This window comes from Schistocerca gregaria, chromosome 7 (assembly GCF_023897955.1).
Source record: "Schistocerca gregaria isolate iqSchGreg1 chromosome 7, iqSchGreg1.2, whole genome shotgun sequence".
Taxonomy (NCBI): Eukaryota; Metazoa; Arthropoda; class Insecta; order Orthoptera; family Acrididae; genus Schistocerca; species Schistocerca gregaria.
The window spans coordinates 90,145,428-90,171,155 of record NC_064926.1 but is presented as its reverse complement, the minus strand read 5'-3'; the positions used below and the strand labels follow the sequence as shown (position 1 = coordinate 90,171,155).

Here is a 25,728-nt window from a genome sequence, read left to right as displayed (position 1 = left end):
TGGACTATCCCCACTCCTTTTCAACTGCGTGTTGGGAAAGGTCATTCGAGAGTGGAGAAAGTTGTTAGTCCAAGAAGAAACAAATGAAGAGCGGTTCAGACTCGGTCCTAAGAACAAAGGGGTGTACATTGTCTGCTTGGCCATTTTTGCTAACAACATAGAATCAGTAGTCAACAAAATCAATAGGTTGTCAGAAACTGCTGAAAAAGTTGGACTCCATATCTCTATTCAAGAGACAAAATATGAGGAACGTCTGTGATTGACCTGAATGAATGATCACCAACCTGGGAGAATTCTGACGTGTTAAGAATTTTAGATATCTCGGTGAAGTCATCCAGGAGAATGGATTAGAAGAAGAAGCAATTAATGTCAGGATGAGGAAGTTAGGCCAAGCATACCAACTTAAAAAGAATACCTATAACAAAAAGTCTATGTTTGTGTGTGAAATCTTGTGGTACTTACCTGCTAAGGTCATCAGTCCCTAAGCTTACACACTACTTAACCTAAATTATCCTAAGGACAAACACACACACCCATGCCCGAGGGAGGACTCGAACCTCCGCCGGGACCAGCCGACAGTCCATGACTGCAGCGCCCCAGACTGCTCGGCTAATCCCGCACGGCAAAAAGTCTATGAGTATAGGGGCCAAGTTCCAACATTATAATACAGTTGTAAAACCTCAGGGCTTATATGCGTCCGAAACTTTGACCATGAATACACAATGTCAAGCTGAGCGGCTGGAAATGCGAGAGCGTAGGATACTAAGGAAAATGCTAGGTAACAGATGGGTTGATAGGAAGTGTACTGTCATAAGCGACTAAGGCAAGTCCTCGAATTAAAAGCATTTAGTCTTTCGCTCCTACTGATGTCTAAACGTAGAAGAAGCTATGATGAAAATAAAATAGAGGTACAAGAAGGGGATTAACTCGAAGTGAAAGGATATCAATAATAAGATTCGTTGTTGACATTGCTATCCTCAGTGAAAGTGAAGAAGAATTCTAGGACCTGTTGAAAGGAATGAACAGTCAAATGTGAACACAATGTGGAATGAGGGTAAATCGAAGAAGGAAGAAAGTAATGATATGTAGCAGAAATGAGAACAGGGAGAAACTTAAATTAGGGTTGATGATAACGAAGAGGATGAAGTTAACGATTTCTGCTACCTAGGTAGCAAAATAAGGCACGGCGGGCAGAGCAAGGAGGACTTTAAAAGCAGGCTAGCACCGGAAAGAAGGGCATTCCTGCCCAAGACAAGTGTACTGTTATCGAATATAGGTCTTTGAGGAAGAAATTTCTGATAATCTATGTCTGGAGGACAGCACTGCATGGTAGTGAAACATGGACTGTAAGAAATCTGGAAAAGAAGATAATCGAAGCATTTGAGATGTGGTGCAACAGACGAATGTTGAAAATTAGGTGGACTCATAAGGTAAGGAATGAGGAGTTTCTTCAGAGAATCGGTGAGGGGAGCAATATATGGAAAACACTGACAACTAACAAGCGACAGGATGATATGGCATCTGGTAGATATCACGCAATAGCGTCGGTGGTACTATAGTGAGCTATAGAGGGCAAAAACTGTAGGGGAAGACAGAGATTGGAATACATTCAGCAAATAACTGAGGACGTGGGCTGCAAGTGCTACTCTGAGATGACGAGGTTGGCACAGGAGAGGAATTTGTGGCGGGCCGCGTCAAACCAGTCAGAAGACTGATGACTCTAAAAAAAGAACGACTGTTGTTGTTCTATAAAAACGTAAAAAATTATTTTCCTATAAGAGTGCTTTTTTTAAAAAAAAAATAAAGGTCAGAAATCACGCCAGAGGATCCGTTTCAGGAATATACAACGCACTAGCTGTAGTTTCCATTACTGAGTGAAACAACCAAAGAGCGTAGGAAGCATTGTGGTGTCTTCATGAGGAACAGACTTTCGATCCGTGATACATTAGACCTTTTTAACACTGTTACAGAGTACCATCCCTTTCTAAATGCTCCCCTATCGAGTGTAAAGTTGAACTTTTGTCGTTAGTGTTGGGTAACTATGCGTCGCTACAGGGCCAGCCCGTGCGGCAACGCCGCACGCTGAATATTTAAAATTAATTATCCGCTGCCCGCCACGCAACGCTTGCCCAGGTCCCTGCCGGCTCTCTACGCTGTTATTACGGCATTAATTGGATCCGTGCGAATACATATGTTACGATGGTTTTGTTTCGTCGCTGTGGTCGAGCATCATTAGCACCAGTAAGAAATTTATGATCCGTGTAAAACATTGATGTTACCTAACCGAGAGTAATAGGTTTTGCAACAACACAAAAGCCACGATAAAAGTTCGTAATTAACCGCTTGTCAGTGAAGCCGTTTGTAACAGTTATGACTCTTCAGCATCGTCGTTTCTGCAACGTGACCCCCACAAACACTCCAGGCAGGACAGCACTGAATCACTCACTAGGTACACTATAAACATCAGTACACAGGGTTAAGGAGGATGGTGAAGATTTCGGCTTGCGTTTCGAGTTCGTAACAGCGAGGTCGCTTGAACAAGGTCATAGTAACGGTTAATGTCGCAAAATAATGTGATTAACACCCTAAGGGTCCCCTCCCCCTCTCTCTCTTTCTCTTTCTCTCTCCCCTCTCTCTCTCTCTCTGTCTCACTCACTCACACACACACACACACAGAGAGAGAGAGAGAGAGAGAGAGAGAGAGAGAGAGAGAGAGAAGGAGACTTACAAATAGCAGCAGATTTGTGGCAGCGTTCAAAATAGTAGTCATGTAGGATCATACTGCTGCGAGAGCAAAATGAAAGAGTCTATGCCTGGCAGTGAATGGTTGCGTCTTGTAGGTAAAAAAGAAGCTTTTGAATCCCAGCGTTTTTCTAGTTTACGTGGCTGAAATGCGATTTACAAACGGCGACTGCAACCGCTCCATTGGAGTCAATGGTTTCTAGGCATAATTTATGTAGACACATAATTACTGGAAGTCAATAGCTGTCGTATATATTCAACAGTATCGATACTCCAACAACTCATACTTCAGATCTTCAGAACTTCCGTTACCTAGCGCGTAGATGCATTTTTCTGACTCCTTTCATGGGAATCCATGTCTTTTTCCCCGTTGAACTCCATTTAGTTGGTCCAGAATAAATGTTTACTATCTAACAGTTATTGTTTACCCTACAGCAGGTAACCAATTATTAAATGCCGTTCACGCTTCATTTCCGACGAATGCCATGACCTCCGCTTCGATCGGTATACGGCAGCCGTTTCCAAAGCATCTCTTCCTTTCCTAACTTCTTACTGGCGATGACTGCTGTGTCACCAGCAGTAAAACAGTATCGCACGTAGTTGGTTGCAAACTTTTTAAGCCTTTTCTAACATTCGATTATGCGTTTTGTTTTGGTGAGCATTAAATACACTCCTGGAAATTGAAATAAGAACACCGTGAATTCATTGTCCCAGGAAGAGGAAACTTTATTGACACATTCCTGGGGTCAGATACATCACATGATCACACTGACAGAACCACAGGCACATAGACATAGGCAACAGAGCATGCACAATGTCGGCACTAGTACAGTGTATATCCACCTTTCGCAGCAATGCAGGCTGCTATTCTCCCATGGACACGATCGTAGAGATGCTGGATGTAGTCCTGTGGAACGGCTTGCCATGCCATTTCCACCTGGCGCCTCAGTTGGACCAGCGTTCGTGCTGGACGTGCAGACCGCGTGAGACGACGCTTCATCCAGTCCCAAACATGCTCAATGGGGGACAGATCCGGAGATCTTGCTGGCCAGGGTAGTTGACTTACACCTTCTAGAGCACGTTGGGTGGCACGGAATACATGCGGACGTGCATTGTCCTGTTGGAACAGCAAGTTCCCTTGCCGGTCTAGGAATGGTAGAACGATGGGTTCGATGACGGTTTGGATGTACCGTGCACTATTCAGTGTCCCCTCGACGATCACCAGAGGTGTACGGCCAGTGTAGGAGATCGCTCCCCACACCATGATGCCGGGTGTTGGCCTTGTGTGCCTCGGTCGTATGCAGTCCTGATTGTGGCGCTCACCTGCACGGCGCCAAACACGCATACGACCATCATTGGCACCAAGGCAGAAGCGACTCTCATCGCTCAAGACGACACGTCTCCATTCGTCCCTCCATTCACGCCTGTCGCGACACCAGTGGAGGCGGGCTGCACGATGTTGGGGCGTGAGCGGAAGACGGCTTAACGGTGTGCGGGACCGTAGCCCAGCTTCATGGAGACGGTTGTGAATGGTCCTCGCCGATACCCCAGGAGCAACAGTGTCCCTAATTTGCTGGGAAGTGGCCGTGCGGTCCCCTACGGCACTGCGTAGGATCCTACGGTCTTGGCGTGCATCCGTGCGTCGCTGCGGTCCGGTCCCAGGTCGACGGGCACGTGCACCTTCCGCCGACCACTGGCGACAACATCGATGTACTGTGGAGACCTCACGCCCCACGTGTTGAGCAATTCGGCGGTACGTCCACCCGGCCTCCCGCATGCCCACTATACGCTCTCGCTCAAAGTCCGTCAACTGCACACACGGTTCACGTCCACGCTGTCGCGGAATGCTACCAGTGTTAAAGACTGCGATGGAGCTCCGTATGCCACGGCAAACTGGCTGACACTGACGGCGGCGGTGCACAAATGCTGAGCAGCTAGCGCCATTAGACGGCCAACACCGCGGTTCCTGGTGTGTCCGCTGTGCCGTACGTGTGATCATTGTTTGTACAGCCCTCTCGCAGTGTCCGGAGCAAGTATGGTGGGTCTGACACACCGGTGTCAATGTGTTCTTTTTCCATTTCCAGGAGTGTATATGTGACACTCATAATGGACGAAGCTGTCTTATGGTTAACTCTGCAGTTAAAATACACCGTATTCACTCTCACTGTACGATTGTCAACGTCTACGTCTTTATCATTCTCCCATCGCCTACGTTCTACGCCTATTACTGCTGACTGTCTAAATCTATACTATGCAAACCACTGTGAAGCGCACGGCAGAGCGAACGTTCCATTGCACCAGTTATTCGGACTTTTTATCTTTCCGTCGACGCACGGAGCACGGGGCTGGAGAAGACTGGAGGCTGAAACTTCACTGTGGCTGCTGTGCTGCGATTAGTGGAGCATTGTCTTCATCGCGATCTCTGTGGGGACCGCACGTAGGGGTTGCAGTTAGTTCCCAGATTTTCGTCACTTACAGTTCTTTCCAGAACCTTCCTAAACAGGTTATCCTCAAGCGTCAGCCAGTTCAGTTCTTTCAGCTTCTTCGTTAACATTCCCAGGGTTGAACAAACATGTGACCATTCACTTAGGCAATACTTCATTACAGATAAATGCATCATCTCAGAATAGTATGACTTCACTATTAACATTCTCGACAAGCTTATTCATTTAAAAAGGAGTTGAAGAATCCCAACACTCGTCCCTCGGCTACTTCCACATCTGTCGACGACTCTTCGTCGTAGACAATTTGCTAAGCGTAGACATCGTACTGAGTAAAATGCTTTTCGCAAATCGGAAAATACTGCACCTGTCTCACTGCCTCGATCCATATCGAGCTGTTTAGCGCAATGGTCGGCACACTGGCATCGCACGCGGCAGGACGACGGTTCAGACCCGCTGCCGACTGTCCTCAAGCGACTGCTGGGATGGTTCCTTCGAAATGGCACGACCGCTTTCCTTCTCCATCCTTCTTTAATCTGAACTTTTGCTCCGTCTCTAATGATTCCCTTGTCGACGGGTCGTTAAACACAGATCTCGTCCTTCGCGTCCACCGGTTTTAACAAGATCGACATCTTTGGAATTTCTGCTCGTTGGCATGAAGTAGGCATTCTGTTAGACGTAAATTACGTTTGAACTCTTAATACTTTCTAAAACTCTAAAACAAATGGATTGCAAAGATATTGTACGCTAGCACTCTGGATCGTTTCTGCTGCACCTCTTGTGGACGAATGTGACCTAGGCTCGCTTGCAACTACTGGGCATGGTTTTTTTTCTCGAACTATTTACCATAAATTATAGTCAGAAGAGGGGCTAATTCAGCCGCTAATTAAGTGTAGAATCTGTTAAGAGCGCATCAGATCTATGTTCAGTTTTAGCGATTTAAACTGTTTCTCAACGTCACTGACACTAATACCAATTTAACTCATCTTTGCGATGGTATCAGAATTAAATTTGGACAATGCTCCTGGATGTTCGTTTGGAAAGGGATATTTGAAATCGCAATTAAGCATTTCTGATTTTCCTTTTCTACCCTTAGTTTCAGTTCCTCTCTCATCCACGAGTAACTGAATCTTAAATTTGGTGCCACTAATAGCCTTTATATACGATTAGAATTACATTGGGTTTTGTCAAAGATTTGTCGACAGATTCTGTTACGACAGTCACTGAAAGCTTCACGAATAATTCTCTTGACAGCTAAACGCGTTTCATCTATCTTCTATCTATCTATAGCGGTACGCTTTGTTTTATACCTATTATGCAGTAGTCTCTGTTTCTTTAGTACAGCTTTTATAGGTACTATATACCGTGGGCAGCCCCCCCCCCCCCCCCCCCCGCCACAAACTGTTCTAATGCGCATATATCTGCCTAATGCAATAATGAACTATTATTTTGCACTTGTGCCATTGTTTTTCTATATCCTCCTGTCCTGAGGTAAAAAACGCAAGTTCTTCATTGAGGTATGATTCTACTATTTCTTTATCTAGTTTATTTAACACATAACTTTCTTTAGTTACCGTTTCTACTTTGGTAATCATTGTTGTTACAGCTACCTCATGCTCATTGATACCAGCTTCGTTGTTGATACCCTGCAATAGGTCAGTTCAATTTTTTGCCAATAGGACTAACATATTTCCATCACGATTGTGGTGCAAACCAACTGTTCTAGGTAGTTTTCAGGTAAGAAATTTAGTAATGTTTCGCAAGATGTACACTACTGGCCATTAAAATTGCTACACCACGGAGATGACGTGCTACAGGCGCGAAATTTAACCGACAGGAAGAAGATGCTGTGATACCCAAATGATTAGCTTTTCAGAGCATTCACACAAGGTTGGCGCCGGTGGCGACACCTACAACGTGCTGACATGAGGAAAGTTTCCAACCGATTTCTCATGCACACACAACAGTTGACCGGCGTTGCCTGGCGAAACGTTGCTGTGATGCCTCGTGCAAGGCAGAGAAATGCGTACCATCACATTTCCGACTTCGATAAAGGTCAAATAGTAGTCTATCCCGAATGTGGTTTATCGTATCGCGACATTGCTGCTCGCGTTGGGTGAGATCCAGTGACTGTTAGCAGAATACGGGATCGGTGGGTTCAGGAGGGTAATACGAAACGCCGTGAAGGATCCCAACAGCCTCGTCTCAATAGCAGTCGGGATGACAGGCATCTTACCCGCATGGCTGTAACGGATCGTGCAGCCACGTCTCGATCCCTGAGTCAACAGATGGGGACGTTTGCAAGACAACAACCATCTGCACGAACAGTTCGACGACGTTTGCAGCAGCATGAACTATCAGCTCGGAGACCATGGCTGTGGTTACCCTTGACGCTGTATCACAGATAGGAGCGCCTGCAATGGTGTACTCAACGACGAACCTGATTGCACGAATGGCAAAACGTCATTTTTTCGGATGAATCCAGGTTCTGTTTACAGAATCATGATGGCTGCATCCGTGTTCGGCGGCTTTGCGGTGAAGGCACATTGGAAGCCATACTGGCGTATCACCCGGCGTAATGGTATGGGGTGCCATTGCTTACACGTCTCTGTCACCTCTTGTTCACACTGACGGCACTTTGAACAGTGGACGTTACATTTCAGATGTGTTACGACCCGTGGCTCTACCCTTCATTCGATCCCTGCGAAACCCTACATTTCAGCAGGATAATGCACGACTGCATGTTGCACGTCCTGTACGGGCGTTTCTGGATACAGAAAATGTTGGACTGCTGCCCTGGCCAGTACGTTCTCCAGATCTCTCACCAATTCAAAACTTCTGGTCAATGGTGTCCGAGCAACTGGCTCGTCACAGTACGCCAGTCACTATTCTTGATGAACTGTGGTATCGTGTTGAAGCTGTATGGGCACCTGTACCTGTACACCCCATCCAAGCTCTGTTTGACTCAATGCCCAGGCGTATCGAGGCCGTTATTACGGCTAGAGATGGTTGTTCTGGGCCCTGATTTCTCAGGATCTATGCACCCAAATTGCGTGAAAATGTAATCACATGTCTGTTCTAGTATAATATATTTATCGAATGAATACCCGTTTATCATCTGCATTTCTTCTTGGTGTAGCAATTTTAATGGCCAGTAGTGTAACATTTCGCAAGATATAACACTCGCCACTAATGAAACTGTAGACATCCTAACTGATCGTTGGATGGTTAAACGAATACTACAGTATGACTGAGGAATTTACATAGACTACTAGTGATATGAGTTTTTTTTGTAAAGATTGTCGGGCTGGCTTAAGGCTCAAACGACATGAACGTATTGTTAGTCAGGAGCTGGCATTGTTGTAACCATACATAGAAAGTATATTTTTTGTGTAACCACACTATTTTTAACTAGTACAATGCCTATTGATATCAGGATTCGATTGCGAGTCCTTTAAGAGATATCGTATTTGGAAAGTTTCTACGCTGACACTTTTATAAAACTGTGGTAGCACACACTCAAGTTCAACACAAGCGTGTATGCTAGTTATATATATTCTTGCCAGAAAAGAGACATCTGACCATCACAGACAGTGGCAATACACACTTCGAGTCTGGTATGGAACGACTGCTGGTGCTAGAATTTCAACGGAGGTGTCCGAGCAGGCTACAATAATACGTCGTAACGTATCATCGGGTGTTGTTGGTATGTCTTTGTAGACAGCGTCTTTTCGCTTCTCCACGGAAAAAATCAAATCCGGGGGCAACGGGACTCACGTCCTCTGCGTCCAATCCAACACCTTCGAAATGATTCATGAAGACATGCTGTAGTGCTTCGTGCACTATGGGCTGGTCAGCCGTCACGTTGGAACCCGAGGTTCCTCCTACTCTGCAGAGGAATGTCTTCTAGCACCCGTGGAAGATGGTCTGTTAGGAGGGTACCATGCTTGTGCACATTAAGTGTTCCGTCTATGAGCCCACTGTTCACTATTCTACACCACACATTTACACTCCTTGAACGCTGACTTTCCACCTGAAGAAGCCACTGGGGATTGTCAAAAGACCAGTAGTGCATGTTTCGGCTGTTTACCTGGCCACGATTGGGACATGTGGCTTCACAACTAAACGCGATACATCTGGAGTATCCTGTCTTAATGCCGGTGCACGGATGCTTAGGGGACTACATCGTGGTTCAGGTCGACAAAAATCGATTTTTCGGTTTTAATCATATTTCGATAGATTAAGGTTTTATTTAAGTACTCTGAAAAGGATTTTGCTGAACACATTTTTTTTCGAGCATTTGAAGAGCATTTTTTTCCTACCACGTGTGTTTATGTGCCACGCCCACTTTTCTGTCACCCACTTTTCTGCATATATTTTAGAACCCCTACATTGCACGTTAGAGATTTTTGTTTTACTCCCGAGTGTGTTGGCTGTCCTTGGAATGCAACAGTCGGTATCCTTTTGTTTCTGCTGTTTGTAAACAACACGCTTTGAAACACGCTATAAGTTTCGTTCAAGTGTGATTGTCAGTAGTTGTTATACTTACGTTTGCATTGCGTGTTTACGTGTGTTTCTTGTGTTTATTGAAGATGACGAAACGTAAAGGAATTTTCAAGAAACGACAATTTAGGGGAAACAAGTTTAGAAAGCTTTCTGTAAAAGAGGTTATGTCGCCTGGCAACGATGTTTCTAATTGAAATTCTTCAACAAGTGCATCATCAAATAAGCTCTCATCATCTCAAGAGAGTTACAACGAATTTACTGTAAGTGACAAGGGGAGCAGTAACATTATTATAAATTTGAGAATATCATCAGATGTAATTTCTAAATTTGTACATTTTAGACGGTGTGGTGAGTCACAGAGTGTGGAAATTTGTGAGAGTGCTAGTGGGAGATCAAATAAAAGAAATTACTCAGATAGTGAAGGGAGATGAAAATTTAATAGTCATGGGTGACTGGAATTCGGTAGTAGGAAAAGGGAGAGAAGGCAACGTAGTAGGTGAATATGGATTGGGGCTAAGAAATGAAAGAGGAAGCCGCCTGGTAGACTTTTGCACAGAGCACAACTTAATCATAGCTAATACTTGGTTTAAGAATCATGAAAGAAGGTTGTATACATGGAAGAACCCTGGAGATACTTCAAATGGTTCAAATGGCTCTGAGCACTATGGGACTTAACAGCTGTGGTCATCAGTCCCCTAGAACTTAGAACTACTTAAACCTAACTAACCTAAGGACATCACACACATCCATGCCCGAGGCAGGATTCGAACCTGCGACCGTAGCAGTCACGCGGTTCCGGACTGAGCGCCTTAACCGCGAGACTACCGCGGCCGGCTGGAGATACTAAAAGGTATCAGATAGATTATATAATGGTAAGACAGAGATTTAGGAACCAGGTTTTATATTGTAAGACATTTCCAGGGGCAGATGTGGACTCTGACAACAATCTATTGCTTATGACCTGTAGATTAAAACTGTAGAAACTGCAAAAAGGTGGGAATTTAAGGAAATGGGACATGGATAAACTAAAAGAACCAGAGGTTGTACAGACTTTCAGGGAGAGCATAAGGGAGCAATTGACAGGAATGGGGGAAAGAAATACAGTAGAAGAGGAATCGGTATCTTTGAGGTATGAAGTAGTGAAGCCAGCAGAGGATCAAGTAAGTAAAAAGACAAGGGCTAGTAGAAATCCTTGGGTAACAGAAGAAATATTGATTTTTATTGATGAAAGGAGAAAATATAAAAATTCAGTAAATGAAGCAGGCAAAAAGGAATACAAACGTCTCAAAAATGAGATCAACAGGAAGTGCAAAATGGCTAAGCAGGGATGGCTAGAGGACAAATGTAAGGATGTAGAGGCTTATCTCACAAAGGGTAAGATAGATACTGTCTACATGAAAATTAAAGAGACCTTTGGAGATAAGAAAACCACTTGTATGAACATCAAGAGCTCAGATGGAAACCCAATTCTAAGCAAAGAAGGGAAAGCAGAAAGGTGGAAGGAGTATATAGAGGGTCTATACAAATGTACTTGAGGACAATATTATTGAAATGGAAGAGGATGTAGATGAAGACGAAATGGACGATACTGCTTGTAGAGTTTGACAGAGCACTGAAAGACCTGAGTCGAAACAAGGCCCCCGGACTAGACAACATTCCATTGGAACTACTGACGGCCTTGGGAGTGCGAGTCCTGACAAAACTCTACCATCTAGTGAGCAAGATGTATGAGACAGGCGAAATACCCTCAGACTTCAAGAAGAATATAATAATTCCAATCCGAAAGAAAGCAGATGTTGACAGGTGTGAAAATTACCGAACTATCAATTTAATAAGTCACAGATGCAAAATACTAACGCGAATTCCTTACAGACGAATGGAAAAACTAGTAGAAGCCGACCTCGGGGTAGATCAGTTTGGATTCCGTAGAAATATTGGAACACGTGAGGCAATACTGACCCTACGACTTATCTTGGAAGCTAGATTAACGAAGGAAAAACCTACGTTTCTAGCATTTGTAGACTTAGAGAAAGCTTTTGACCATGTTGACTGGAATACTCTCTTTCAAATTCTGAAGGTGGCAGGGGTAAAATACAAGGAGCGAAAGGCTATTTACAATTTGTACAGCAACCAGATGGCAGTCATAAGAGTCGAGGGACATGAAAGGGAAGCAGTGGTTGGGAAAGGGGTAAGAGAAGGTTGTAGCCTCTCCCCGATGTTATTCAATATATATATTGTGCAAGCAGTAAAGGAAAGAAAAGAAAAATCGGAGTAGGTATTAAAATCCATGGAGAAGAAATTGTAATTCTGTCAGAGACAGCAAAGGCTTGGAAGAGCAGTTGAACGGAACGGATAGTGTCTTGAAAGGAGGATATAAGATGAACATCAACAAAAGCAAAACGAGGATAATGGAATGTAGTCGAATTAGATTAGGAAATGCGACACTTAAAGTAGTAAAGGAGTTTTGCTATTTGGGGAGCAAAATAACTGATGATGGTCGAAATAAGGAGAATATAAAATGTAGACTGGCAATGGGAAGGAGAGCGTTTCTGAAGAAGAGAAATTTGTTAACATCGAGTATAGATTTAAGTGTCAGGAAGTCAGTTCTGAAAGTATTTGTATGGAGTGTAGCCATGTATCGAAGTGAAACATGGACGATAAATAGTTTGGACAAGAAGAGAATAGAAGCTTTCGAAATGTGGTGCTACCGAAGAATGCTGAAGATTAGATGGGTAGATCACATAACTAATGAGGAGGTATTGAATAGCATTGGGGAGAAGAGAAGTTTGTGGCACAACTTGACTAGAAGAAGGGATCTGTTGGTAGGACATGTTCTGAGGCATCAGGGGATCACCAATTTAGTGTTGGAGGGCAGCGTGGAGGGTAAAAATCGTAGAGGGAGACCAAGAGATGAATACACTAAGCAGATTCAGAAGGATATAGGTTGCAGTAGGTACTTGGAGATGAAGAAGCTTGCACAGGATAGAGTAGCATGGAGAGCTGCATCAAACCAGTCTCAGGAGTGAAGACCACAACAACAACAACAACTAGTGGGAGAAAAGACCTAGCAATTGCTAGGTTTCATTTATGAGTTCATCAAAACCAGATGCAAGTGGCAGTTGTGAAATCAGTACTAGATGCCTTTCGTCCCATTCGCGAGGGCATGGCTGCAGGGACAACATTTTGTTCAGTGATGAACTTACATGAACCACCAAATAAATTTGAAAAACTGACGGCAATATTAGAGAAAGCTGTATGTGAGTTCAGTGAGGAAAGCATGAAACTGTCTGCTAGGGAAGCAGTAGAAGAAAATAATGGATATTCGGATACTGCAGTTGCCCTTGATGGAAGCTTGCAGAAAATACTTCTCTGAATGGAGTAGTGACTGCCACGAGTGAAGACACCGGTAAAGTGTTAGATGTGGAGATAATGTCTAAATATTGCAAATGTTTAAAGTCAATTAACATAAAGAACACAACTGTGTGGCTAATTTTAGAGGAACAAGTGGTGGTATAGATGTTCATGGAGAACAACAGATATTTCATCTCTCCGTAAAAACAAGAGGCGTATGGTACACCAAATATTTGGGCGATGGTGACAGTAAGGCACACAACAATGTGGTGAACTCTACGACATATGGAGATGCCACTATTAGCAAAATAGTATGTGTAGGTCATGTTCAAAAGCGTTTGGGAACAAGCCTGAGAAAACTAACCGTGACATGGATATAACCATATTCCCTTGAAATGTGTACAGTCACAGGTTGATAATTGGGAGGATCCATGATACTTAGATAGCAGTCTCAGTGCATGAATGTTTGGGTCCCTGTAACTGTCAGGTTTGTATTTCCACGAATTTTTTCAACTCGTAGGAGTATATAACTTGATCAGCAGTAGATAACTGAATGACGAGCAGTAGCCACACATACATTAACCTAGAAAGTTTGTCTTCATGCCACATATGCTACGCCTCTGCTGACAGGATATGGATTGTTTGATAGAGCAGCATTCGACATAACGCTAACGACTCTGCCCCTCTCCAATTGCATTTAGTGTGTGTGTCTTGTACACAGAACTATAGAATGTCAGCGAGATGTCATGAAGCGACAGTTCATCAGGACGCAATATTTCATAGGGCACATATTTACTGACTAGCCCCTTGCTTTTCCGTTCTTGAGTAGTTCATCAGTGCGTGGGCTGTTCGCGCAACTGACTGCGACAGTGTCCGCACCCAGCACCAGCTGCAGCCACAAGTACCTGGGAAAGGCGGACCACACTCTGCCGCTTGCCGCCCACCGCGAACCCCCTTCAGGTGGTGCCACATAGACCAGGTTACACTGTAGCCCAGTGTCGCTATTCATAGTCAAGACCGCATCGAACTGTAGCCGGGAGGGTGTTGCAGAGCCTAGATGACCATAACTTCTACTCACTGTCGAGGCAAGGCACCCTTGCGCGCGACACAGCGTAGTTACTCCAAAGTCCAACAGAGTTCTTAGTTATGTAGCCATGTGTCGACAGTAGGTCGGGGCTTGTAGATCGTCCGCATACTACTCGCGATGGTGAGATTTACCTCACCGTGACTGACTAGTCACCATCGAGGACGCTCAATTGTTACCTGTAATGCACATCACACATTGCCTGGAAATGTCCGTAATCCCGAGAATTAAAAACTGGCTAACTACCGACAGTTCTTCAACAAATACCTTACGACCTGCCAAGTGGCTGAATCGTGTCGAGAAAGGGAACTCGGACACTAAAGATTCCCCTGCATCACCGACAACCCAAGAACCCTCACGCTTCCCTTCCGGGGAGGTACATGTCTCGGCGACATTTCTCTCATCACATTGCTCCAGACATTTCTGCGCAAGTTTCTGATTTATCTCTGCCTCACTTCGCATTTCTACGATGAACGACCCTACACCTCTGTCCACAGGTTTGTGTACTTTCCGATATGTCTATGGGTAAAATTTGTCAAATTGCTTCTTGTGAACACAAGGAATCTTGAATACTGATAAATTTCCCTTCGCTCACAGCTGCAGGCGGCGCTGACTTCGGTCACGCAGCTTGAGGCTGTAGCCAATGGGCACTACTGTGGGGAGCCGGACTTGGGTATCACGGGGATGTCAACCTCGTCCCGTCTGTCCCCAGATCGGTCTGCCGCTGTGATTGCCCCACCTGCTGCTCGCAGTGGGGCTGAGCCCTCGCCTGTGGTTGATTGGGAGGTCGTTCCAAGGCATGGCAGGCAGCGAAAGACGTCCCCAGAGGTTGATCAGAGAGCCTCCCCGGTGCGTCTGACAAACAGGTTTCAGGTACTGTCTCTGGCTGAGCCATATGCAGCTGCCTGCCCTGTTTCAGAGGATGATTCTCAGCCTTCGAGGTCCGGGTAATCGCAGAGGGTGGGCTTATTGATAGCTGGGAGCTCCAATGTTAGAAGCATAATGGGGCCCCTTAAGGATATGGCGGCTAAGGAGGGGAAGAAATCCAGTGTGCATTCCGTGCGCATTCCGGGCTGGGTCATTCCTGATGTGCAAAGGGTCCTTCCGGATGCCATGAAGAGCACAGGGTGGAGCCAGCTAAAGGCAGTGGCACATGTCGGCACTAACGACGTGTGTCGCTTTGGATCTGAGGAAATTCTCTCTGGATTCCAGCGGCTATCTGATTTGGTGAAGGCTGCCGGTCTTGCTTACGAGATGAAGGTAGAGCTCAACATCTGCAGCATCGTTGACAGAACAGACTGCGGACCTTTGGTGCAGAGCTGGGTGGAGGGTCTGAATCAGGCGGTTTTGCGACCGTGTTGGCTGCAGATTCCTTGACTTGCGCCAGAGGGTGGTGGGGTTTCGGGTTCCGCTGAATAGGTCAGGAGTTCACTACACTCAGCTGGTTCTACACGGGTAGCGGAGGCTGTGTGGCGTGGACTGGGCGGTTTTTTAGGTTAGAAGGCCTCGGGAAATTTCGAGGTAGGCTGCAATCTCAAAGGGTGCATGGCAAATACAGGACGTGCTTGGATCAAGGAACAGTCGGAATTGTAGTTGTAAATTGTTGTAGTTGTGCTGGGGAAGTCCCTGAGCTTCAAGCGCTAATAGAAAGCACAGAACCTGAAATCTTTATAGGTACAGAAAGCTGGCTAAAGCCTGAAATAAGTGTCACTATAAGCCTTCCTAAGAGACAGTCTCCATTCCTACCGAACTGACTATGCAAATGCAGACGAGATGTGGCTCAAATTCAAAGATATAGTAGCAACAGCAATTGAGAAATTCATACCTCATAAATTGGTAAGAGATGGAACTGATCCCCCATGGTACACAAAACAGGTCCGAACGCTGTTGCAGAAGCAACGGAAAAAGCATGCGAAGTTCAGAAGAACGCGAAATCCCAAAGATTGGCTAAAATTTACAGACGAGCGAAATTTGGCACGGATTTCAATGCGAGATGCCTTTAATAGGTTCCGCAACGAAACATTGTCTCGAAATTTGGTACAAAATCCGAAGAAATTCTGGTCGTATGTAAAGTACACAAGCGGCAAGACGCAGTCAATACCTTCGCTGCGCAGTGCCGATGGTACTGTTATCGACGACTGTGCTGCTAAAGCGGAGTTATTGAACGCAGTTTTCCGAAATTCCTTCACCAGGGAAGACGAATGGAATATTCCAGAATTTGAAACACGAACATCTGCTAGCATGAGTTTCTTAGAAGTAGATACCTTAGGGGTTGCGAAGCAACTCAAATCGCTTGATACGGGCAAGTCTTCAGGTCCAGATTGTATACCGATTAGGTTCCTTTCAGATTACGCTGATACTATAGCTCCCTACTGAGCCATCATATACAACCGCTCGCTCACCGATAGATCTGTACCTACAGATTGGAAAATTGTGCAGGTCGCACCAGTGTTTAAGAAGAGTAGTAAGAGCAATCCATCGAACTACAGACCCATATCATTGATGTCGGTTTGCAGTAGGGTTTTGGAGTATACAGGGTGTCACAGCTATCGTGTCCACCCAAAATATCTCTGGAACAATAACAGCTATTGGAAAACGACTTTCACCGGTTTCTATGTAGGGCTGGGGCCCATGCTTGAAACACCCGACATGCGCTGCTAGCGCACGTCCTGAGGCTCAGACGTAAACCCCATGCTGCCCGTAATCGCGATGTGATTGACATGTGTAATCACACCTCCATACTTATCTAGAGGTCCGAAACGAATAATACGGTCTGCTGCGATTACGGGCAGCATGGGGTTCACGCCCGAGCCTCAGGACGTGCGCTAGCAGCGCATGTCTGGTGTTTCAAGCGTCAACTTCGCGTCTTAATATCTCGGGATGCAATGGGAATATTGCGATGCAATCAACACCATTGTGTATGTGCTATGTCATGCTATGGTTTGCTGAAGAAAAAATATAGGAGGTCAATTTATGAAAACATCAGTTTGTGTTAAAAAACACATATGCATTCGTTTTAGAATGTTTCCAAATATGTACATTCATGGGCCCCAGCCCTACGTTGATACCGATAGCTGTTATTGTTCCAGAGATGTTTTGGGTTGACAAGATAGCTGGGACACTCTGTATATTGTATTCAAACATTACGAATCACCTCTAAGGGAACGATCTATTGATACGTAATCAGCTTGGTTTCAGAAAAGATTGTTCTTGTGCAACGCAGCTAGCTCTTCATTCGCACGAAGTAATGGCCCCTATCGACAGGGGATCTCAAGTTGATTCCTTATTTCTAGATTTCCGGAAAGCTTTTGACACCGTTCCTCACAAGCGACTTCTAATCAAGCTGCGGGCCTATGGGGTATCGTCTCAGTTGTGCGACTGGATTCGTGATTTCCTGTCAGGAAGGTCGCAGTTCGTAGTAATAGACGGCAAATCATCGAGTAAAACTGAAGTGACATCAGGTGTTCCCCAGGGAAGCGTCCTGGGACCTCTGCTGCTCCTGATCTATATAAATGACCTGGGTGACAATCTGAGCAGTTCTCTTTGGTTGTTCGCAGATGATGCTGTAATTTACCGTCTAGTAAGGTCATCCGAAGACCAGTATCAGTTGCAAAGCGATTTAGAAAAGATTGCTGTATGGTGTTGCAGGTGACAGTTGACGCTAAATAACGAAAAGTGTGAGGTGATCCACATGAGTTCCAAAAGGAAACCGTTGGAATTCGATTACTCGATAAATAGTACAATTCTCAAGGCTGTCAATTCAACTAAGTACCTGGGTGTTAAAATTACGAACAACTTCAGTTGGAAAGACCACATAGATAACATTGTGGGGAAGGCGAGCCAAAGGTTGCGTTTCATTGGCAGGACACTTGGAAGATGCAACAAGTCCACTAAAGAGACAGCTTACACTACACTCGTTCGTCCTCTGTGAGAATATTGCTGCGCGGTGTGGGATCCTTACCAGGTGGGATTGACGGATAACATCGAAAGGGTGCAAAAAAGAGCAGCTCGTTTTGTATTATCACGTAACAGGGGAGAGAGTGTGACAGATATGATACGCGAGTTGGGATGGAAGTCATTAAAGCAAAGACGTTTTTCGTCGCGGCGAGGTCTATTTACGAAATGTCAGTCACCAACTTTCTATTCCGAATGCGAAAATATTTTGTTGATCCCAACCTACGTAGGTAGCACTGACCATCGAAATAAAATGAGAAAAATCAGAGCTCGAACAGAATGGTTTAGGTGTTTGCTTTTCCCGCGCGCTGTTCGGGAGTGGAATGCTAGAGAGATTGTGGTTCCATGAACCCTCTGCCAAGCACTTAAATGTGAATTGCAGTGTAATCATGTAGATGTAGATGTAGATCTCGTGACCGCCACTTTGAACGACTGTACCTCTTTCGTCTATTGTACCCGAAGCAGCCCCAGGTGCACATTTCTGATAAATGTTACGTGTGCTCCTTTGTGTTTCGTGCGCGTGTCCTGTCGCTTAGTCTCTGCCTCGTCTGGAGCACATAGTGGCTGTCTGTAAACGCTGCCGTCCGAGAGGACGCTTTCAAGCTGGTACTTCCATGCCTCCATAGCTATAACTTTATTCCTTAAATCTTGTCAGTCAGAACTGGAAAAAGCAGACAGCGAAGGCCAGGTAGTTGGCACAGGGGGCCGGATTTTCCCCGTCCACCACGTTTTAGAACGTGAAGAGCGGAAAGTTCTTGCAAAAAGAGTAGTTATCCTGTGCCGCTAGACATCCGCCTGTGTTAAGCGGCCGTTATTGCGACTGCGTCCCGCCGCTAGCTTTCTGCCCTTGAAGAATGCAGCTATTAAATAGCATTACATATGATTTGCTTTGTACAAGATACTTTCTACAAGTGAACGAACTGCACAGTAGCGTTCTGCTACTTCCCCCGCACCTTTATCAAGCGATTTTTTTGCAGTTAGCTGTCTTCTTTTGCACTACTATGTGTAACTGTCCTTTTGCTCTTATTTTCCAGTTTCAACAAACTGCTGCTGCAGAAGGAGGAACTTGAACAGAAACACCTTCATCTGCTGCAAATCGTCGAGAGCGAGAAGACGGCCAAATGGCAGTACACACAGCAATGCGAGGAGCTGGCCTCCGAGATCAAGAAACTGCGTGCGGAGGTAACACGCTGTACTGCGACTGCAAATAGTTAGAGAGCTGGTATTATTCCGAAATACTGCGTTACGGCCAACTCTGGGCAATGCAGCATTTCGGCATCACATCAGCTAGAACACAATGAAATATATGAAACCCATAGAGTTGGAAATTTTAGTGTTAGTGATCGTTAAATGCTCTCGACATTACAGTCGCGATGTGAACGACCTCGATGTTAAAACCAGAGACTTCAAATTCGCTTCTGTGGGAATAGTGAAATAAAAACAGAAAAACATTCAGTTCATTTTTACGTTCAGGGGAATTCGCCTTAAGCTCGGGAAATTCGTGTACTCGTCTTCGCGGAGGAAAATAAAGTTCTGTTCATTTGTAGGCTGTAGAAAATACATGCAGTTCTTGCATTTGTCAACTATTCTAAAATATTAACTTGGGGTAGAGTAACTGGACCAGATAAATGGAATGTTGAATTGGAGAAATAGAGTAACATCAGTTACTTCCCACTAGCAGTGTAATTAAACCAGCATCCTACGGAAGGTTTTTTTTTGTGCAGCTCTGTTCTCTATTGTTATAAGTTTCGCTAGTCACTTGTGGCAACACGTTCTATCTCCTGTTCTATCTAAGAGGCGATGACGTGTAAATTATTCGTCGGATCCTGGGTCGAAATTCGGTCCCCGTGCAGTTATATAGACTCCATTTTCTTGTTGCAGAATTCTTTTTTTGTATGGCTCTTTTGGGAAACAACTTGAAATAATTTCTGATATACATTTTTCTCTTCTGTAACTCACTTATTATTTAACTTCACTGAAATACACACTTTTAATATTACCCACAGTTGCAATCATATGCATGAGGCGACATTACCTCCCATCTCCCTAGTACCCCACTAACTGACAACTCACGACTGACAGACCGTGATGTCTGCCTGCGCTCAGTAACCACAATAACAAGGGCTCAGCTCAAAGATGTACCTATTTTATTCAAAGACTACTCTTCACTCTTTCTTAATCCGTGACAGCACGGTTTTCTCACGCCCCAGTTAAATATACTATACCTATTAGCATTTCAGATTAATTAATTGTATTTCATTGAGAAAATAAAAGTAATTAAGGGAAGAACTACATAGATAATTTACCCTTCAGTTCCAGGTAATTATTTCTTGTCATTACGACCTAAAGTCCCACTTCACAACGCAGTTGCCATCTGACGGAACATTGCAGGAACCCACTCAACTGTCCTCATTGCAAGCAAAACCGACATCACAAATAATGCCCGAACCTATACTCTCCACCTAGCTGCAGCACCTGAGAACAATTCACGTATGAATGCAGACTGTCGCGGCGATAACATTGAATAAAATGTTCTCGGGTTTCCCATCGCGTCAATTGCTTAAAACTACACAAGGAATTGACGCCGTTGGAAAACCGAGAACATTTTATTCAATTCAGTTCACCTACTTCCAGAAATGCAAATCCAAACCCTTTCCCCAAAAGCCTGTATCCGCCGTCCCCGTACGAACAGCTGATCAACCACTTCACACAAGCATCTCCCTCCATCCTCCACCCACTACTGCAAATATAATCCGTTTCATAACATTAAACCTGCAAAACATAGATCCTTATGAAAGACGTTACATCCTGCAGCAAATAACCCTCGCCACCTGCACTATCTTCCATCTCAATATCTACGTCACATATCCCCAAAATCAAGCCCATTTCAATTTCGATAATCCTGAAAAACTGGTCCAAACTACCTCTCAAACTCCTCCTTGTATTACTGAAAATGGCGCAGCAGACATAAAACATCATCTACCAAAATATCTGTTCCCTCCTTTCCAATAAACATCTTCTTCTCCATAACCTCCAACAACACGAAAGCCATGTCCTACGTTCTTTAACGCCACCATTGTATACACATGTCTCCGTACATTCTACATCGCACTGATAATCCCTATCTTATTGCCAGCAGCGGAGTAGCCATCGCCCATCTCATAAGTATCCTCTCTACTCCCCAACCGCTCCTAAATGATCTAACTGAGCACCTCATCCGACTTTCTCCCAAAACTCACATGAACCCTTCCCAGTATCTTCATCCGCCCTAACCATCGCATCCTTCACGATTTCCTGACCCATGTACATCGAACATGTACCACATACACCCTAAATGGCCACAGCTGTCCCACCTCTCGCAACAGACTTGCAGTACTTACACAGTACTCCAGGAACAGGACTAAACACGCCAATAATAGCTCACGGCATGACACATAGACTCGCTAAAAACAAAACACTGCGCCCACTAACGATACTTTTTTTTTTTTTCGTCGGTCTACTGACTGGTTTGATCCGGCCCGCCACGAATTCCTCCCCTGTGCTAACCTCTTCATCTCAGAGTAGCACTTGCAACCTACGTCCTCAATTATTTACTTGACGTATTCCAATCTCTGTCTTCCTCTACAGTTTTTGCCCTCTACAGCTCCCTCTAGTACCATGGAAGTCATTCCCTCATGTCTTAGCAGATGTCCTATCATCCTGTCCCTTCTCCTTATCAGTGTTTTCCACATATTCCTTTCCTCTCCGATTATGCGTAGAACCTCCTCATTCCTTATCTTATCAGTCCACCTAATTTTCAAAATTCTTCTATAGCACCACATCTCAAATGCTTCGAATCTCTTCTGTTCCGGTTTTCCCACGGTCCATGTTTCACTACCATACAATGCTGTAGTCCAGACGTACATTCTCAGAAATTTCTTCCTCAAATTAAGGCCGGTATTTGATATTAGTAGACTTCTCTTGGCCATAAATGCCTTTTTTGCCATAGCGAGTCTGCTTTTGATGTCCTTGCTCCGTCCGTCATTGGTTATTTTACTGCCTAGGTAGCAGAATTCCTTAACTTCATTGACTTCCTGACCATCAATCCTGATGTTAAGTTTCTCGCTGTTCTCATTTCTACTACTTCTCATTACCTTCGTCTTTCTCCGATTTACTCTCAAACCATACTGAGTACTCATTAGACTCTTCATTCCGTTCAGCAGATCATTTAATTCTTCTTCACTTTCACTCAGGATAGCAATGTCATCAGCGAATCGTATCACTGATACCCTTTCATCTTGTATTTTAATTCCACTCCTGAACCTTTCTTTTATTTCCATTATTGCTTCCTCGATGTACAGATTGAAGGGTAGGGGCGAAAGGCTACAGCCTTGTCTTACACCCTTCTTAATACGAGCACTTCGTTCTTGATCGTCCACTCTTATTATTCCCTCTTGGTTGTAGTACATATTGTATATGACCCGTCTCTCCCTATAGCTTACCCCTACATTTTTCAGAATCTCGAACTGCTTGCACCATTTTATATTGTCGAAAGCTTTTTCTAGGTCGACAAATCCTATGAACGTGTCTTGATTTTTCTTCAGCCTTGCTTCCATTATTATCCGTAACGTCAGAATTGCCTCTCTCGTGGCTTTACCTTTCCTACAGCCAAACTGATCATCACCTAGCGCATTCTCAATTTTCTTTTCCATTCTTCTGTATATTATTCTTGTAAGCAGCTTAAAATGTATTCTTTCCACCTATCTGCTCTCTCTTCTGCATTTAACAGTGGAATTCCCGTTGCACTCTTAATGTTACCACCGTTGCTTTTAATGTTACCAAAGGTTGTTTTGACTTTCCTGTATGCTGTGTCTGTCCTTCCAGCAATCATATTTTTTCGATATCTTCATATTTTTCCTCCAGCCATTTCGTCTTAGATTCCCTGCACTTCCTATTTATTTCATTCCTCAGCGAGTTGTATTTCTGTATTCCTGATTTTCCCGGAACATGTTTGTACTTCCTCCTTTTATCAATAAACTGAAGTATTTCTTCTGTTACCCATGGTTTCTTCGCAGCTACCTTCTTTGTACCTATGTTTTCCTTCCCAACTTCTGTGATGGCCCTTTTTAGAGATGTCCATTCCTCTTCAACTGTGCTGCCTACTGGGCTATTCCTTATTGCTGTATCTATAGCGTTAGAGAACTTCAAATGTATCTCGTCATTCCTTAGAACTTCCGTATCCCACTTCTTAGCGTATTGATTCTTCCTGACTAATGTCTTGAACTTCAGCCTACTCTTCATCACTACTATATTGTGATCTGAGTCTATATCTGCTCCTGGGTACGCCTTACAATCCAGTATTTGATTTCGGAATCTCTGTCTGACCATGATGTAATCTAATTGAAATCTTCCCGTATCTCCCAGCCTTTTCCAAGTATACCTCCTCCTCTTGTGATTCTTGAACAGGGTATTCGCTATTACTAGCTGAAACTTGTTTCAGAACTCAATTAGTCTTTCTCCTCTTTCATTCCTTGTCCCAAGCCCATATTCTCCTGTAACCTTTTCTTCTACTCCTTCCCCTACAACTGCATTCCAGTCGCCCATGACTATTAGATTTTCGTCCCCCTTTACATACTGGATTACCCTTTCAATATCCTCATACACTTTCTCTATCTGTTCATCTTCAGCTTGCGACGTCGGCATGTATACCTGAACTATCGTTGTCGGTGTTGGTCTGCTGTCGATTCTGATTAGAACAACCCGGTCACTGAACTGTTCACAGTAACACACCGTCTGCCCTACCTTCCTATTCATAACGAATCCTACACCTGTTATACCATTTTCTGCTGCTGTTGATATTACCCGATACTCATCTGACCAGAAATCCTTGTCTTCCTTCCACTTCACTTCACTGACACCTACTATATCTAGATTGAGCCTTTGCATTTCCCTTTTCAGATTTTTCTAGTTTCCCTACCACGTTCAAGCTTCTGACATTCCATGCCCCGACTCGTAGAACATTATCCTTTCGTTGATTATTCAATCTTTTTCTCATGGTAACCTCCCCCTTGGCAGTCCCCTCCCGGAGATCCGAATGGGGAACTATTTCGGAATCTTTTGCCAATGGAGAGATCATCGTGAGACTTCTTCAACTACAGGCCACATGTCCTGCGAATACACGTTACGTGTCTTTAATGCAGTGGTTTCCATTGCCTTTTGCATCCTCATGTCGTTGATCATTGCCTGTTCTTCCGCCTTTAGGGGCAATTTCCCACCCCTAGGACAAGAGAGTGCCCTGAACCGCTATCCGCTCCTCCGCCCTCTTTGTCAAGGCCGTTGGCAGAATGAGGCTGACTTCTTATGCCGGAAGTCTTCGGCCGCCAATGCTGATTATTTATCAAAATTTAGGCAGTGGCGGGGATCGAACCCAGGACCGAAGAAGTTTTCATTATGAATCAAAAACGCTACCCCTAGACCACGGATATCGCATTTCTGATGGCACTTCAAATACTGTCCCACAGCCTATCACGAAACCCTTACCATCCTTTGCAATATCGTCCTGTACGCAGATTATGACTCAGAACAGTGGAAAGTGCCCAGAGTCCTTCATTTCCTGTAAACTGATAAACCACTCACGCATACCTCATTGAATCGACCTATCACTCTGACATGTTTTCAGTAAAATCTTTGGAACTATTCCTATCCAACGAGTGAATCAGCACCTTCTAACTCACCTACCCATTCCCTAGTTCCAATGTGGTTTCGTCCCAACTACTGCATCGACAACCATTTTGTTTACGCACCAGATCTCCCATCAACTGTAGAAACGGGACCGCCACATTTATCTCCATTGATATCCAAAAATCATTCAGCATGTATCTCATTCTGGACTGCTCTTCAAGCTACAAACCTATGCACTTACAGTTCACTATGCCCGCCTAATAGCATCCTTCCTTCAGCCCGTCATAGATATGTCACAATCAACCATGTCTGCCTGTGTATCTTTTAGTCCACAGAGAGTGTGCCTCAAGGCTCTGTCCTTTCACCCTCTTTACATGCTACTCCTAACGCATCTCCTGCAATATGCTGACGATACCGCCTATCCAGCCACTCATTACGCCCTTCAACTCTTCCATACCTCTCTCCAAAGCCGCCTGAATGTCTAGTCGAGTGGTGTATTACTTGGAAACTTCAATTAAATCCACAGAAAAGCCAAGACACCATCTTTGGTCGCACCACCTTGGGTTTCGGTTCAGCAGATATCCATCCCTCCACGACCTACCCTCTGACTAAAACAGTAAAGTACTTAGGACTAACTCTCGAGAGGAAACTAACAAGAAACGTACATATTCTTAACCCTCCAAGACGATGCCCGAAACCCACTAAAAATACGAAAACTACTAAAAGGCCGAACGTGAAGTCTACATCCCTCTACCATTATCTTCACCTCTAATCCTTCTTTCGCTCCACAATAACCTACGTCAAAGCTTCCTGAATCTCAGCCTGGTCTAAATTCTGTAAGTCCTTTGCAATCCTGAAAAGTCATACACTGCCGCCTCGCACTCGGCACCCGCCTACCTTCCTCAACTCGTATCCTGTACCACCTCGTTCTCTGTCCAAACCTTCTTCTCTTCATTGAACACCTTCGCGCTCGATGCATCAGTAGCAAAA

General features: G+C 44.5%; 1 protein-coding gene across 1 annotated transcript in view; it reads left to right on the top strand.

The window, feature by feature from the left end:
- Positions 1-25,728, top strand: part of LOC126281292 (ras-specific guanine nucleotide-releasing factor 2-like) — a 1,771,818-nt gene that overhangs the window by 798,623 nt on the left and 947,467 nt on the right. Inside the window, exon 4 of the mRNA XM_049980119.1 lies at positions 19,113-19,260. Within this exon, the coding sequence (XP_049836076.1) occupies positions 19,113-19,260 (148 nt within the window). The remainder of the gene's footprint in view (positions 1-19,112; positions 19,261-25,728) is intronic.